At 37.5% G+C, this 16,360-nt stretch overlaps 1 protein-coding gene across 1 annotated transcript in view; it reads right to left on the bottom strand.

The window, feature by feature from the left end:
- Positions 1–921: 921 nt before the first annotated feature.
- The window catches only part of TAF4B (TATA-box binding protein associated factor 4b), a 102,627-nt gene continuing 87,188 nt past the window's right edge, over positions 922–16,360 (bottom strand). Inside the window, exon 15 of the mRNA XM_040264770.1 lies at positions 922–2,762. Within this exon, the coding sequence (XP_040120704.1) occupies positions 2,595–2,762 (168 nt within the window). The 3' untranslated portion in view covers positions 922–2,594. The remainder of the gene's footprint in view (positions 2,763–16,360) is intronic.

Genomic DNA, 16,360 nt, shown 5'->3' with positions numbered 1-16,360 from the left:
TAAAATACTAAAGCACTATAGAATTGAAACTTTCATTCAATTAAAAAAAGAAAAAGACAAATACAGGCTTTGCAAGAATGTTAAATTCACATTTTTAAAGAGACAAATCTTATAGATATCCGTGAAGAAATAATTTAAAAGGTTCATCAGTCATATTAAAATTAAACGAATAAAATGGTGAATTTTATATGTAAAACATGTCTCAATAAAGTTGCTTAAATACAGTAAATAGATGGAGAATTTCTGGCACTTTGCTCTTTTGGTTTTCATCAGGCAAAGTAAATCTATTATGAAGGCAGAGAGCCTGAAACGCCAGTGCTTAAAGGGATCAGGCAAGGGATTGTGAGCTCGTGCCCTCACATCTGAAGTGGATGGCCAGTGGTTTGACTCCAGAAGGTCGTCACACAAATGGGTACAACGAATGACTCCAGATCATCTAATTTTTCAAAAGAACTGGAAATATACTTTTGTGAAGTAAAATATTGGCAGCAACATGTGAGTCACAGAGAATTCACTTAAGAGATCAAATTGGCCCAAGGGCCACCATTCTGCAAACTGAGTGGAGGAATACCTTGGGTCCACTGTGTTTGTCCTTTTGTGTGTAAGATCTACTCCATGACCCAAAGTTTAAAATGTATAATAAATATTAATTTGGAAAAAGGAATAGCTTTGTAAGAAAACTTTGACGGGTCAAGAAAAGCTTTTGTAATGAATATGCGTAGCTTTCATTGTGAGTCAAACACCATGCAAATTTACAACTATGTCAAAGAAAGTGATACAGGAGCTTGGATCTGAAGTGAGGTTCTAGAATGCTCATTCTCCAGAGTAACAATCCGAGCCAAGAAAGATTCACTGCCCAGCCCCCAGCTTCATGGGCAGACTTCCAGAGGTGTTGCCCAAGTCAGTGATTGTGCAACGTTATTCTTATAATAAAATAATTATTTTAATGAAGTATTTGCAATAATTTTAAACATCTGATCAAGAAGATTATACACAAATATGGGAGTGTGCTGCACTTTACCAAAAAATAAAGCTAAGCATTTAAATATACAAAAACAACTTTAGGTATAGATCTCTTCTTAAAGGACTTTTTTTAAACATATACATAATTTATAGCATTTTTACATAACTTGCTGAAACAGAAAATGTGGCCAATTTAAAACTTACTACAGTACAGAATATGGCCATAACAGTCCCAGAGGGAAGAACAGGATGAAGAATAACATACTTGAGGTTTTTTTTTCCCCCCCTTAACTCTTTTTCTAAGAAGCACAGCTTCCTCCCCCACCCCCTTATTTTTTAAAAACCTTCTTTGGAGGATTTACTCACTCTTTCTGTATGTGATTCTAACTACAGTTATTATTTTTTCACCAGCCACATGCCACAAAAGTCGAATTAAAAAAAAAAATAAAGGGTTTGCTTTGAAAAATGTCAGCCTCCTCTTCAGAGGAGTATACATGTAACATGCTTCTCATAATATATGCAGAGCCAAGATCTCCAGAGTAATATGCTGACATTACCTTTTGTGTACAGAACCCAAAATGGAATCCACTGTTAAAAAATTTCTAATCATCAATTAGGATTTTTTTAGTGCAACAAGATGCTTAAAACTTAGGCTAAAAGCGTTTATAAAACTATCCTTCTTGAGATTTAAAGCAATACACAAAACAAAGAATAACTTCTTTCTTTTGAAATACTGTAATTTGAAAATGTTTGACACATTTTCCTTTTTGGTTGGGCTGTGATTTTTTTTTTTTCCCTGTCAACAAAACACGTACTGGCTGCTTTGGAGTTCCAATTTGATCTGCCTCCTCCTAGGTGTATAAAGCATATTTCCTGTTACGAGTCCATTTTCATTTTCCCTCCATCAGTTTGAAGGCAGTACCCCACCATTCCTTCGTATACTATCTTTTCCATTTTTCAATGAGGTGTACCAGCAGCTTCAATGTATAGCATCCTTCCCTGACAAGGATGTCCCCTTGGTATCAGAAGCAGCACGTAGTGACATGAACCAGGGAACCTCGGGCACAAACTATCACCATTTGTCAATGTTTTGACATCAATGGGTCTCAGCTGACCAAAGTCACCACTGGGCCTTTCCCTGTGGCTTGTCACCTTCAACTGCAGAAGGTGACTGTCATAGTTAGCTTAGCAACTTCTGATTCCAGCCCAGCAAACCTAACGCTTTGAGTCAGGTTCCATGTAGGATGAAATACATACAGTTTTCTGGTAAGTAAAGACTCCTCCTCTTGTCCCCCTGCATCTCAGTGCAGAATGTAATAGGGAGAGACACCTTACCTGTTAACAAGTGAAGCAGGCAGTAACAAACAAAGCCTTGCTGTAATTAAACACATACGAAGGCAGAGGCCTACTATTGTGTAAACCATATGTCACAACCAATTTTCAGGAGACAAAGCTGAATCCTAGTCATTAAGAACCTCATGGGATATATAAGCACGATTTAGTAAAAGTTTGTAACTGTAAACAATGGTCTCCCCTACTGGTGATTATCTTTTAGAAACTGAAATGTGCAACAACGCTCTTGACGTCTTCTTTGGCAGTAAGTAGCAAGGGTCTGGATGACGGGGCTGTGGTCACTTCAGGAGGGCCAGGTACAGAGCTCGGGAATACTTCATATCCCTCTCCTGCTCCATACAGAAGATCAGGTCCCTGAGGCAGATTCTTGTGATTCTTGGACGAACCAGCTGCTTGCTGGCTGCCAGACTGGACGTCCCAGAAGCAAACAGGTTGTCTTTTAAACCCTAAACAAAATAAAGGGAGAAGCAAGTTTAAAGTAAGCCATCTTTCAAAGAGAATCTGTCATTTTAGCAAGAGGCTGCCCTCCTCTGGCTCCTGAGTTGGGTGCTGGAGGTCACATCATGATGGAGCTCAACCCGGTCCTCCAGCAGTGCAGGCTGTCAGGGGAGGCTGTGGCCGGCACACCTGCTTCATGCCCTCACTCTTTTTCTTACCTGGACTGCAGCCGCAGCCTCTTAACTGACTTCTCCACTGCACTCTGTTCTTTGCCCACACAGCAGGGCTGACCGTTCTCTTTCAAGGTCCTACAAAAACTTTTGGGAGTGCTGGATGTGGTCATAACTCGACTGTGGCAATGATGTCACTGGTGTGTATTTGTGGAAGAAACTTTCAAATCACACACTTTAAATGTGTGCCATCTTTTGCATGTCAATTATAAAAGTAGTATATACACGTAGTAGGATATATACTGTGAAAGCTACACTTCTGCACAGGATCTCATCTTTCCAACAATGCTGTGGCAAGTTACATGGGCGCTGTCGCCACTAAGTAAATGAGAAACTTTAGCTTGGATAGGTTGACACAAGCTGTTTAAGGTCAGACAGCAACACTGAGCAGAGACTCAATTTTTAACTTGGTCTAAAGTGAATGCTCTTGGTCTGTTCTATGTTGTGTTGCTTAGTCACTTAGTTGTGTCCAATTCTGCAACCTCATGGACTCTAGTCTCCTAGGCTCTTCTGTCCATGGGACTTCCCAGGCAAGAATATTGGAGTGGGTTGCCAGTTCCTTCTCCAGGGATCTTCCCAGACCAATTATTGAACCTGCATCTCCTGCCTTGGCAGGTAGATTCTTTACCACTGTGTCACCTGGAATACCATATCAGTACAAACTCATTACCTGCTTCCCTTTAGCCTTACTTCTCACTGCCAAGATCAGCAAAAGGCCATTCCAGGCCAATCTACTTGTCCTTTAAGACTCACTTTAAATGGGTCTACTTGCCTTCTCCTTTCCTGCAAGAATTCTCTCTGTGGCAATTGCTTCACAGTGTAATTTGTACATGCCATACCCACTAGATTGTAAGCTTTCTGAGGACAGGGACTATTATTTCTATGTCATCTAGGGCTTAGCCAAGTACACAGGACAACACAAATTATCAGCAATACTTTCTCAATTGAACGTACTGATTTAAAACAGAACAATCTCCAGTGTGAGTTCTAAATGTCATTAAAAATAGAATGAAATCTATAAATTCTCTTATCAGTATGTCTATATATCACTATTTTAAAAAAGACTGGAAGAAGAAATAAAAATATAGAATACTCAGAATAATTTGGCAAAAATAAATCTTTTATTCTCATTCTTTCATTAATTTTTACTATACTTTGTTTCAAAACCATCTCAAGTGGAGTGGCAACTCTCCTTTCCCTACTCAAAAGACTTTCTTCTAAAGGAAAGCTATCTACCTAACATGGGAAGTGAATCTGATGGTTCCATTACTATATTTTTATAACCATCAAATTTTAATAATTCCCTCTGTTTTTTATTTTTTCTTCTTTGTTTTATTTTGATGGAAGGTAAGGAAATTCCCTTGAAGGTCTCCAAAACACTATGGTCAAAGCAAGTCAACTTAATTCAATACATGTTCACAGAATGACCGGGAACATTTTATTTCACAAATAAACTTTCCTTCAAAGATACTATTCCCTTTTGAAGGCATATGATATCACAATCACATTTCTACACTCATTAGGTTAAACTTATTCAGAAGCATTCATGAAACAAGTTTTGGAAAGTCCTGATTTTAAAAAAAGAACAAAAAGACTACTCTTGGCTACACAATTGCCTGGTTACTTCTCCTGGAGACCCTCTATGGTGTAGAGCCTGTTTCTCATCATCTTTGCAGGTGTCTTGGTATAAATTTGTACAAATATGAGTGCCAGCCTCTGTAGCTCTGACTAAGCATGACAGTCAAGCACCAGCACATCACTCTTTCCTGCTTTTAGAGCACTGCTACTTAGAGGCCGTGTAACAAACATGTAATCTTAACTCTTGTAAATTATCACCGTCAAAATATTCTGGTAAGATTTTTACAGAATGGGCCCACCTACTCAGCTTTGAAATGCTGGATAAAAGTTCACATTAGGAAGAAAGTTAATAAAACACATGACTGAGAGGCAATTTTGTTGTATATAGGAGTTATCTGTTTAAAACTACCGCACATTTAAGTAGAGGCATTTTTCATAGCCAAAGATTAGACATGCTGAAGCTGAATCTATATGTTTACAAATGTTTCCTACCAAGAATTCACCAAAAATCATCCATGCTGTGTTTGACGTGAAATTTAAATGGTTAGATGGATACACTAAGTCTTGGCAATTTCATTTCTATGTAAATATCCAGAAATATGTCATGTCTTTTTTATCAAAAGACATGTATGAGAACATCTGCAGTACCATTCATAATGGCCCTAAACTAGAAACAATCCAAATGTCCATGAAGAACAGAATAAACTCAGGACTATGCACATAAATGGAATACTACACAGCAGGAATAAACAGATTAACACGGACAAGTCACAAAGATGTTCAGTGAAAGGTTATAGGTGCAAAGGAATACACATGGTTTGATTCCATTTCTAGATTTAAAAACAGGCAAAGCTGTAGAAGTCAGGGTAACGATTCTCTTTAAGAGAGAAGAATGGTAACCAGAAAAGGGGACAGAAGAGGTTTGCTGGGATTCTGGTGATGCTCTCTTCCTTGACCTGAGGACTGTCTGCATGGGTATGTTCATGCTGTGAAAATTCAGTGAGCTGACTTATCATCTGTGTACTTTTCTGCATTGATGGTATACTTCAATAAAAGAACTTAAATTGCTACCCAAAGTCTTGTGTAAGGAGGAAATAAAAAGGGAAGTGAAGAGGAAAAGGAGGACAGAAAATAAGGCAAAATTATTAAATAGAAAAAAAAATGAAGGAAAACTAATCATCTGGGTAAGGAACAAAGGGGTCGCAGTTCATGTTGATCATGTGAGCAGCCTGAAGGATCCGCGGGAAAGAGCCACATTGCAGCTGCCAGCACAGGGTTGAAAAGGAGGTCATTCCAACAGGATGCCGCAGAAGGCCTGAGGCAATGTTATAAATGAAACAAACCCCAAGGGACATGCAGTAACCCAACAGAAATGTCTTTTATAATTCACAACTTTACAAAGGTGACAGCGTTCTCTTCTCCCAAACCAGTGGCTGGCTTGGAAAGCCAGTCTTTCTTGAACTTAGATACAAATATATAGCAATTTTATTCCTAGGCTGATGATGTGGGAAAATCCACAGTCTGACTTGTCAGGTTCCCACTGACCTGGCCAGAACAGTCAGCTACCTCTTAATTATCCACGGTAAGGAGGTTGGAACCCAGAGCTGTAAAAACTCAAAATCTGCCCTCACCATCAGTTTTCATTTTCTTCTTTCTCACCAAGTCTTTTTGCCCAAAGTTGTCTAGGACTGATTTCTGGTTATGCTATTCAGTCAGTGCCAAAGAACACAAATGTAGTTAGGAGACGAGAAGTTTTAAGAAGGAAAAACAAAAAACAAAAAACCTCTTGGGACAATGTACTATTTGTTTCTGAAATAGAAGGTTTTCCTGATCGACTTTCTACATGAAGATACTCCTTAATTTGTATTCTTCATTTAGATGAAAAGAGGGGGAAAGAGAAGATGAAATTCAATGAAGATGAAAGAAATAATTCACTTACTAAGTGTACAACAGATGTTTCCAGAAGCATAACCAAACCTAAATGTAAGCATTCTCTAAAACTGCCAGCTCAATTACGTTAGCCTTCAGTTCAGTTCAGTTGCTCAGTCATGTCCGACTCTTTGCGACCCTGTGAATCGCAGCACACCAGGCCTCCCTGTCCATCTCCAACTCCTGGAGTTCACTCAAACTGATGTGCATCGAGTCAGTGATGCCATCCAGCTATCTCATCCTCTGTCGTCCCCTCTCCTCCTGTCCCCAATCCCTCCCAGCATCAGGGTCTTTTCCAATGAGTCAACTCTTTGCATAAGGTGGCCAAAGTATTGGAGTTTCAGCCTTAGCATCAGTCCTTCCAATGAATAGCCTTAAGTTGTTCAATTATATCAGTACACAAAGTTTCATATTTTCAGAGGAACTTTTTTGATCTTTTTTTAATCCTTTTTTGATAAGGAACACTTGAACAGTGTCAGTTATCAATAAGTAATTAAAAATAACCAATTATCCATATTTCTCAATACAGCAGGTAGGTGCTGTGAGGTAAACTTTTAAAAGCGTGTCTACCTATGTTTTCTTAAATTATGTTACTGCTATACTAGTGAATTCATGCTAGCCCATGTACTAATTCAATTCAAGTTATCTGGGGGACTTCCCGGGTGGTCTAGTGGTTAAGAATCCATCTGCCAATGCAGGGGACATGGTTTTGATCCTTGGTCTAGGAAGATTCCACATGCTATGGAGCAACTAAGTCTACATGCCACAACTATTGAGCCTATGCATCCCTAGGGTCCATGCTCTGCAACAAGAGAAGCCACTGCAATGAGAAGCCTGGACCCTGCAACTATAAAGTAGCCTCTGCTCACCACTAGAGAAAGCCTATATGCAGCAATGAAGCCTCAGCAGAGTAAAAAATAAATTAGTTTAATAAATAAATGAAAAAATTAAAATACAGAGGAGGATTGAATGGTGGTGCATATAGGTTGTCTCCTCCACAGTAACCTCAGAAAAATTACTTAACTTTTCTGTGCTTTAGTTTCCTAATCTGCAAAACACGAATAGTAACTGAGATTATAAGATTGGCCTAAGGACTAAATAGGAACAATGCCTGGCATACAGTACATTCTCTGTAAATGTCATTTGTCAGATAGGAGGCACTGTAGGTTTGTAAATCAGAAACAGTATAACCCTAGTTCCAAGATCTTTCTTGCAGCCCCTAGTTAAATCTAATTAAACGTTCCTGCCTAAGTCCTATTCTGCTAAGTCCTGGTTAGTTTAAAGAAATATCGATAATTTGTCCTGCCACCCTAACCATGTCCCTCTGTGAAAATTTTAAATTTAAGTTAAGCTTTGAATGCTTAAAGCTACAAAGGAAACTAATGGGTATTACAGACATACAGCAAGTGGATGAAGGATGTGTCCTGGGACAGGAAGCTTTTCACGAGCTCCTCCAATCAAACAGTGGAGGAGTGGCAGTGCTGCCTTACAGAACCAACCAGGCGTATCAGCACTATCTCCGTGAGCTAATGTCCATTCCTTCCATTCTAGTCTCTGAATCATAAGACCAAGAAAAACACAAACATGTCCTTGAATCTTAACAGTTAACCAGGAACAAAAGCTGGACATTTGTACCTCTAGAAGGCAAAGAGCCATTACATTTCTGACTCTCTTCATCTTATTCTAACCCCATGTCACCATGGCAGCTCTTAAGGGATGTACTCTAGTCTTAAACTTTAAGGAAAAATAACCAGACAGAGGGAACAGTGAGTGGAAAGCAGATCTGGCTCCAGAACAAAACCCAAATATCTTCTAAGTCTTGGAAGCAAGGATAGATAAAAGTGTCCTGGATGCCTGGCCTTCGTGTAACAAGAACACCGAAAGTCTATACTAGAAGGCTTGAGCTTCCAGGCCTGAAGGGCAACACAAAGCATAAGTTAGGGATACTGAGCCGCGTTGTTGCCTGCCCTCTGCTGGTGAACAGGCAGAACTCTTGAAGTAATAGATCCTTCACCTCTATCACCTTTATTTCAGAATACAGACAACTCTGCATGTTAATTTCCACCCTAGAATTTTGTCATCTCTAGCTTTCTGTGTTTCAGCAGTCTTTTACAGAAGTAATATGTCTAAATGGACTGATGTGACACGTAATCCTGGGTTCTGAATTCTAACTCTGGGCTTCCATTGTGGCTCAGCTGGTAAAGCTGAATTCTAATTCTAGTTGTGCAATTATGAGAGCTATAAAGACAATACTGGTTGCCTTGTGCTAATAACCACTCTCATCTTTATCTCCGAAAGAACATCTTCTTCAGTTCTAGACCTCATTGTGCAACTTCCTAATAAAGAATGCGGCAAGTCATTTTTGTTGTTGTTTAGTCACTCAGTTGTGTCAGACTCCTTTGCAAGTGGCCTGCCAGGCTCCTCTGTCCATGGGATTTCCCAGGCAAGAATACTGGAGTATGTTGCCATTTCCTTCTCGAGCGGATTTTCCCAACCCAGGGATCAAACCTGTTTCCTGCATTAGCAGGTGGATTCTTTACCAGAGGCTGGGGAAGACAGCTGTAAGTCATTACTTCTGTTTTCCTCTTCTCTTTCTCACATAAAGGAATGGTAAAACCATTCACCTCCAATGCCTAAGCCAGAAAACTGGGTGTCACCCTCAAACCTACCTTCTATATCCTAACTATCATTTATTAGTTCTATCTCCTTAATAGTTTCCATATAATCCACATCTTTCTACATTTTCACTTCCATGCCTGAGATTACTTCATCAGCCTTCTAAGAAATCTTCCTATTTTCAGTATTAATAGTGTTCACACTGCAGTGAGAATGATCTTTTTCAAATAAATAATCTGGTAATACCATTTTCCTATTTAAAACACTCCAGTGGCTAAAAATCTTCTCCAGGACCAAGTCCAAGTATCTAACCACGACACAGTCAACCATGAGCATGCCAAAGCTTCTCTCCACATTTTCATCTCTCATTTCCTTCTTACTACTCAAACTATTGATCATGCCATAGAATGTGTTTTCCAGTTTGTTCAAGAGAGTTACTTCTCTCCTCCTGGGATTTCTTCTCCAGTCTCTGTCCTACCCTTGTATCACAGCACCTGACTAAGTTCTTCAAGACTCAACGCAGGTAACGTGTTTTTCCAATGTTACAAACACGCTTAGCCCTGGCTGAGAGGAGGGGCATCTCCCGGGGACTTCAGTGCTCTCTACTGTACCATTACATGTGTTCAGTGCAACACACCACCTAATAACTTGCCCACTCACTGGAAGGGAAGGATTTTGGACTTGTGAATATTGCATATATATGGCACTTAGCTGCTATCCAATCAACATGTTGTACACTTTTGCACAAAGTATGACTCAATAATATCAGTTATGTGAATGACCAAAACAGTGAAAATGAGCCATACTACGGGCTTTTAAATCAACATCCTGCTGCTATTCTTACCTTTTAGCCAAATAAATCTGGGAGAAGACCTGAAAGGTAAAGTCTTTTGATGACTTGTTCTTCTACATTATTCATCCCCACAAAGCTGCCACCAGACGGTATTTACTCAAAAGGCTATTTCTGTCACTTTCTCCAGTCAGCAAGTCTTCAACCCACCAACTAATACAACACACAAGAACAGCAAGCAACCAAATAAATGTCAATTCTGAAAAGCAGTAACTTACTGCAAGCTGAAAAGCCTGTATCAGTAGGATTTTCCTCTTCATACTCTGGTTATTTTCTTTAACCTTTAATTAAGACACTTACAAAGTCCTCCAAAAACTCAAGTAAACTATGTCTAGAAACAAGTTTTATCTATTATTCTATGAGAATTTCTTTAAAGGATTGCCAGTAAAAGATTTTTCTTTCAGAGCCAGCTTTAATTTTATCCTTTCAGGATTGTAAATGTTTAAAAAAAAAAAAAAAACAGCTACAGTATCTGTAAGGATTGCTGTGCCTCACAAGCAAAGGTAGGTTTACCAGTATATTTAAAGGTATTAATAGTAGCTTTGTTTAATTGAAACTCTGGTAATTCTAGGGTTGACTAATTGCATATAGACTGATGGAAAATGATACTAGAAAGAAATGAACTTACAGGGAAAATGAAAGAGCACTAGAAATGATAGATGTTAAAAAGCTGTTTTTATTTTCGTAAGTTCTTTAAGCGATATATGACCAAGTAATAACAATGTACTATGGAAGTTAAAACATACAGAAGTAAAACAGGTGAAGACAAATAACACAAAGGATGGGAGGGATTTATATAATGGAATTCTGCAGTTAAAAGGTTTTTACATGGTATGTGAAGTGGCATTAACTCAAGATTGAGTGTAAGCAGTTAACAATACATACTGTACCTTTAGATAGATCTGTATAGCAACCATTAAAAAAAAATAAAAGAGGTATAGTTAAAAAGTTAAAAGAGGATATAGAATGATATACTAAAACACTACTTGATTAACTCAAACGATGAAAAGAAAGGAGAAACAATAACAGCAACAAAAATAAGGACAAACAAATTAGCAATATGGTAGACTCAAATCCAATCACATAATAACTTCATTAAATGTAAATGAACTCAATTGTCCAAATAAATTTCCATACTGGATACAAATCCAAAACTCAATTACTTGCTACTTTAGGCGGCACTAGTGGTAAAGAACCCTGCTGCCAATGCAGGAGACGAAGAGATGCAGGTTTGATCCCTGCGAAGATCCCCTGGAGGAGGGCACAGCAGCCCACTCTAGCATTCTTGCCTGGAGAACCCCACGGACAGAGGACATGACTGAAAGGTCTATAGGGAGGCAAAGAGTCCATGACTGAAGTGACTTAGCCCTAGCCATAAGAAACCAGCTTTAAATAAAGACACAGATAGGTTGGAAGTAAAAGAACGGAGAAACGATAAATCATGCAAATACTAAACATAAGAAGTGCTGGTGTGGTATATGAATTTATCTCAACTAAAAATACAAACAACTGGCACAGTCTAATAAGTCAAATAAACAAGTTGTAGTAAACATTTCAATAACAACTTTTATTTACTGTTTTCAAAACTGTCTACAGTTCTTAGTAAAAATTGCATAAATAGGAATTCAAGAACATACTCTAACTAGGTACTGCTGCAGTACTTAAGGCAGATACACTGTTTTCCATGAAAACTTGGGTTTTAACTGACAACATTAACTGAAAATCTGAGCATTTTATTTAGGAATATTTCACAGAGAAATTTAGGGTTATTTTAACTAAGTAAATACTTGTATTACCGTTTTCTCTTTTCTTTATTCTTGTGTTTTTATGTCATTTTCTCTCCTTTACTATCACTTAAAGGGGATTTGAGAAGGATGAAAGATAAACCCATAATGTGCAATTCAACTTATTTCACAGGCAATCCCTGAAGATAGCTGACAAAGAATCAGCCTTTAAATTTCTGGAAAATTTTAAAGATCCAACTAAAATTCAGATTTATGTTTAAGTCATTTATGAAAAAGAGGCAGATTTGTTAATGAAAGTGTGAACAAAATTAAATGTGAAAAAATATACCTCAAAACATAAAAAGCTTCTTTATCTAAAATGATACATGCTCTCAATTCTAAAGTATCTACATGATATTTATAGAAACAAATCTGCTGAAATATCTAATTCTGTTTGTCCCCTAGTAGATTTTAAACTGCTGTGTTCCCCGAATCATTTCATGCTTAATATTTCAATTATAATCTACTTATACCCTCAAATCATGAAAACTAGTAAATATGGTAAACAAAATAACATCTATGTTAAGATTGTGGAGAAGGCAATGGCAACCCACTCCAGTACTCTTGCCTGGAAAATCCCATGGATGGAGGAGCCTGGTAGGCTGCAGTCCATGGGGTCGAGAAGAGTCGGACACGACTAAGCGACTTCACTTTCACGCATTGGAGAAGGAAATGGCAACCCACTCCAGTACTCTTGCCTGGAGAATCCCAGGGACGGAGGGCCTGGTGGGCTGCCACCTATGGGGTCGCACAAAGTCAGACACAACTAAAGCAACTTAGCAGCTGCAGCAGCAGCATGTAAGATAGATCATTCAAATACCCTTAAGAATTCAACTCGGTTGTCTGTTTCAAAATACACCCATTTCTAAGGTATGAAAAAAATTGTCCATAAATAATTTTTAATGCTTAAATAAAATTTTAAAAACCCAAGTATTCTCCTTATAGGCTATCTTAAGAGGTTGACACACTCCTGCACCATGTTCCATACATAAACAGAACCTCAACCTTTGAAGAGGGCAGAGAGAAGTGGTATAGATACAATAAATGAAAAGTTGTAGAAACTGGAACATTTTGAAATGTCTGATCACATCTGTTACTAATAAAGGAATGGGAAAATAGGCATTCACGCAGTGGTGGAAACTGGCATAAACTTCTTGGAAAGTAACATGGAAATACCTATTAAAATTTAAGATTTGAATATCCTTTGACCCAGAAGTCCCACTTCTAGAAATCAAGTCTGCAAAATAAATGGGTACATGATGACAGAGAATGATAACTATTTATAATAAACAAATGAAAATATTTTAAAGGTCTATCAGTGGATAACAGAATTATGGCACAGAAGTATGTAACCAGCACAGGAAAATGTCCATATACACTGTTTCACAAGTTGTAAAATAGTACTTTTAGGATGATCCCGTTATAGTGGTTAAGAGTACAGAGAAACATCAAATATTTTGATATGTAACTGGGGTTCTCCACTTACTAACTGCGGAACTCTGGAAAAGTCATCTTCCTTATACCTGAATTTTTTCATTTAGAGAAAATAATAGTAGAGGAGTTAACAAAAAGATAATACATTCTAAGTGCTTGATAAAGGTAAACTATAGTTATTAATATGCAATTGTGTGTGTGTATATATATATATATATTTGATCGTAGGTATGGAATTGCCAATACCTGTTAGATTTTCAACTATGAAAATGGCAAGTTGATAGGGTTTAACCTAATATAGGCATGGATATTTCTAGAAAGGGTAACCCAGGAAACATAAAAGAGTTGTTTTTAATACTTTTATATCATTTTGACATTTTTCAACGTGATCAGAGTTAACATTCCTTCTCCCAAATAAAAAGCTATTTACTCTAGCAGACACAGGAGACCTCTTTCTTACCCCCTCAATCAATAATCTACCTTTTGATTATACTCTTCTAGAAATTGTGTCCTCTTCATTTCATAAGAAACTTGTAGGTACTGGAAAGGATCTTAAGAGATTACATATGTAAGTAAACTCATACTAGTTTAAACAATGGAAGAAAGTTACCACTGAAATCTAATATTATATTCCAAAGAGCTTTCGTTTTAATAATTCTATATAACTATCCTTATATAAAGGTGGGTGGAAATTGAGAAGAAAAGTTAAGAAATGAAAACAAAATAACATTTTCTGACAGGTACAAAGAAATCTGTGGGGCACTCTTGTGTTCGAGATCACAGGCCTAGTGCTTTGAAAGCCCTAGCCTGCTCTGTGTTGAAATGATTCTTTTATTTTAAATTTATTTATTTATTTGGCTATGCCAGGTCTTAGTTGTGGCATGTGGGATTTAGTTCCCTGACCAGAGATTGAACCCAAGCCCCCTGCACTGGAAGCTTGGAATCTTAGCTACCGGACTACCAAGGAAATCCCTGAAATGATTCTTGGAAAAGTAATAATTAGGAGAATTAGGAATAAAATCCAGAAATTCTCTAACCATCTTCTCTGAAGAAGACAAAGAATGGAACCCATCTCACTCTGCCTCCTGATGTTTCCCCTTATCTGACAGACACACAAAACCACCATAGTTCCATTTGTTCTTAGACAGAACACTTTCTGGTACCATCATTACCTTTCCAGGATGTCCCACCTTTCCCAGACCTCATTTGTGGCTATGAGCAGGAAGGTGCTGCTGAGTGCTTGTTTTAAAAAACAGGTACATCATTAGCTGGCACTTAACTGGCTAATTTCCACTTCCTTGAAGGGGCATACCAGCAAGGAACAGAAATAATGGGAGGGGGACAGAAAATACTGTTGTTAGGATTAGCATGGAGGGAAAAAAATGGCTACCCACCACACAGATTTCTTCAGAAACTCGGAGATAGTTCCTGGACTCCACTAAGCTATTCTTTTATTGAATAGGTGCAGGCATCCTAAGACACTGAGGTGTTGTTATTTAGTGTTGCTAAGTCATGTTACTCCTTCCAATCCCATGGACTGTAGCCCACCAGGCTCCTCTGTCTATGGGATTGTCCAGGCAAGAATACCGGAGTGGGTTGCTATTTCTTTCTCCAGGGGATCTTCCCAATCCAGGGATCGAACCTGCCTCTCCTACATTGGCAGGTGGATTCTATACCATTGAGCCATGTGGGAAGCTCAAGACACTGAGGATTTAATATCAAATCACAAGGAAAGGCAAATGTTTGTGCCACTATGGTAAATTGTTTCTCAGGTATATTCAAATAAGTATAATGTTCAAGTGATTTCAGGATATCTATGAAGTGACTATAATATTTTTTATTTTTCATAAGAATGAAAATTTCAAAATAGTAAGCACTTAATATAAATTTATGAAATTAATGCAAATTATTTCTTCTGAGTTATCTCAAACCTTGTCACATACTTATTATGTAACAGCTCTAGAACATTCTTTTCAAAACAAGGCATTTATTACTTGTTACATTGCTTCAACCCTGCTTCATAGTACACTGTGATTTTTCTTCAAACAATTTCAGTTTCTTTTAAAAAAGCTTTATTTCCCACTTGATTTTTAAAATTTTATACCAGGTGCCCAAAAAATAAACAGGTGAATTTTCAAGCCTTAAGATATCTTTACTTAAAACAGCTCGGGCCCTAATAATGTACGTTGCCCTTCAGAGGACTAGGCTTCTAGCAGAGTAGGGCCACTCTATGTTAAGGGCAACCAGATACAGGCTAAAATAAAAGAAAACATACAGGAAAGATTCTTAAAGCGCTTTTGTTTCCTTTATACCATCATTATTTATTTCTTTACCCTGAGTTTTTTCATTGCTGTTTGCCCATAGTCTTCTGAAAATCCCCTTCCCTCTCCATACCCTGTTCCCCCTCAAATCAAAGTTCTCTAATATTTAAACATCAAATTGGAGCTAAAGAGAAAGGCAGGTTGCTACAATAGATACTATCACAAGACTCTCAAGTTCTGTACAGAAAAGTTCTAATAATATCTACAGCAAACTGTTACAAAACACTATTTGAGGTATAGGATTTTTTTCAAAAGTTCATCTCTAAGTACACACAAAAATTAATACAACTTTCTCAGAAATCACACTTCTATAAGCTATGGCATGAAATATTCTTGCCAATGGAATTCAGTACCCTATTTCTCTTTCCCTTTTAACTTTTTTACTTACTGTCATATTCCTAATGCTTAGAACAATTCCTGGCATATAAGCAGGCAAATATAGACTCCAATATTTCTTTTTTAAAAAATTTATTTATTTTTAATTGAAGCATAATTGCTTTATGGTATTGTCAACATACTATTCTAAACTGGTCCTTTCTCACCTTTTTTCCCCTATACATCTACTCACAAAATACTGTAATGTGATGATTTCTATTATTAATGTTACAGAGAGGCCATTAACCAATAAATGGTTAAGCATATAGATTTACACTTCTGCTGTAGAATCATTTTATAGGTTCTGTCCAAATAAAATTTGCTTGGCTAATAATATTTAAAGAATCCTTGGTTTAATAATAGTTACAAGTCTGCTTAAATGATATGCCTTATTTTGAAGGTATACACACTTAAAAAGTGCAATAAAGAAGAAATGAATTTTAGGGATGTACCTTTAATAGCTGGGAGAAATAGCAAAACTGTTATCAT

The sequence above is a fragment of the Oryx dammah genome, unplaced genomic scaffold (assembly GCF_014754425.2).
Source record: "Oryx dammah isolate SB20612 unplaced genomic scaffold, SCBI_Odam_1.1 HiC_scaffold_22, whole genome shotgun sequence".
Lineage (NCBI taxonomy): Eukaryota > Metazoa > Chordata > Mammalia > Artiodactyla > Bovidae > Oryx > Oryx dammah.
Note: the sequence above shows the minus strand (reverse complement) of the source record. Positions and strands in the feature narration are given on the sequence as shown.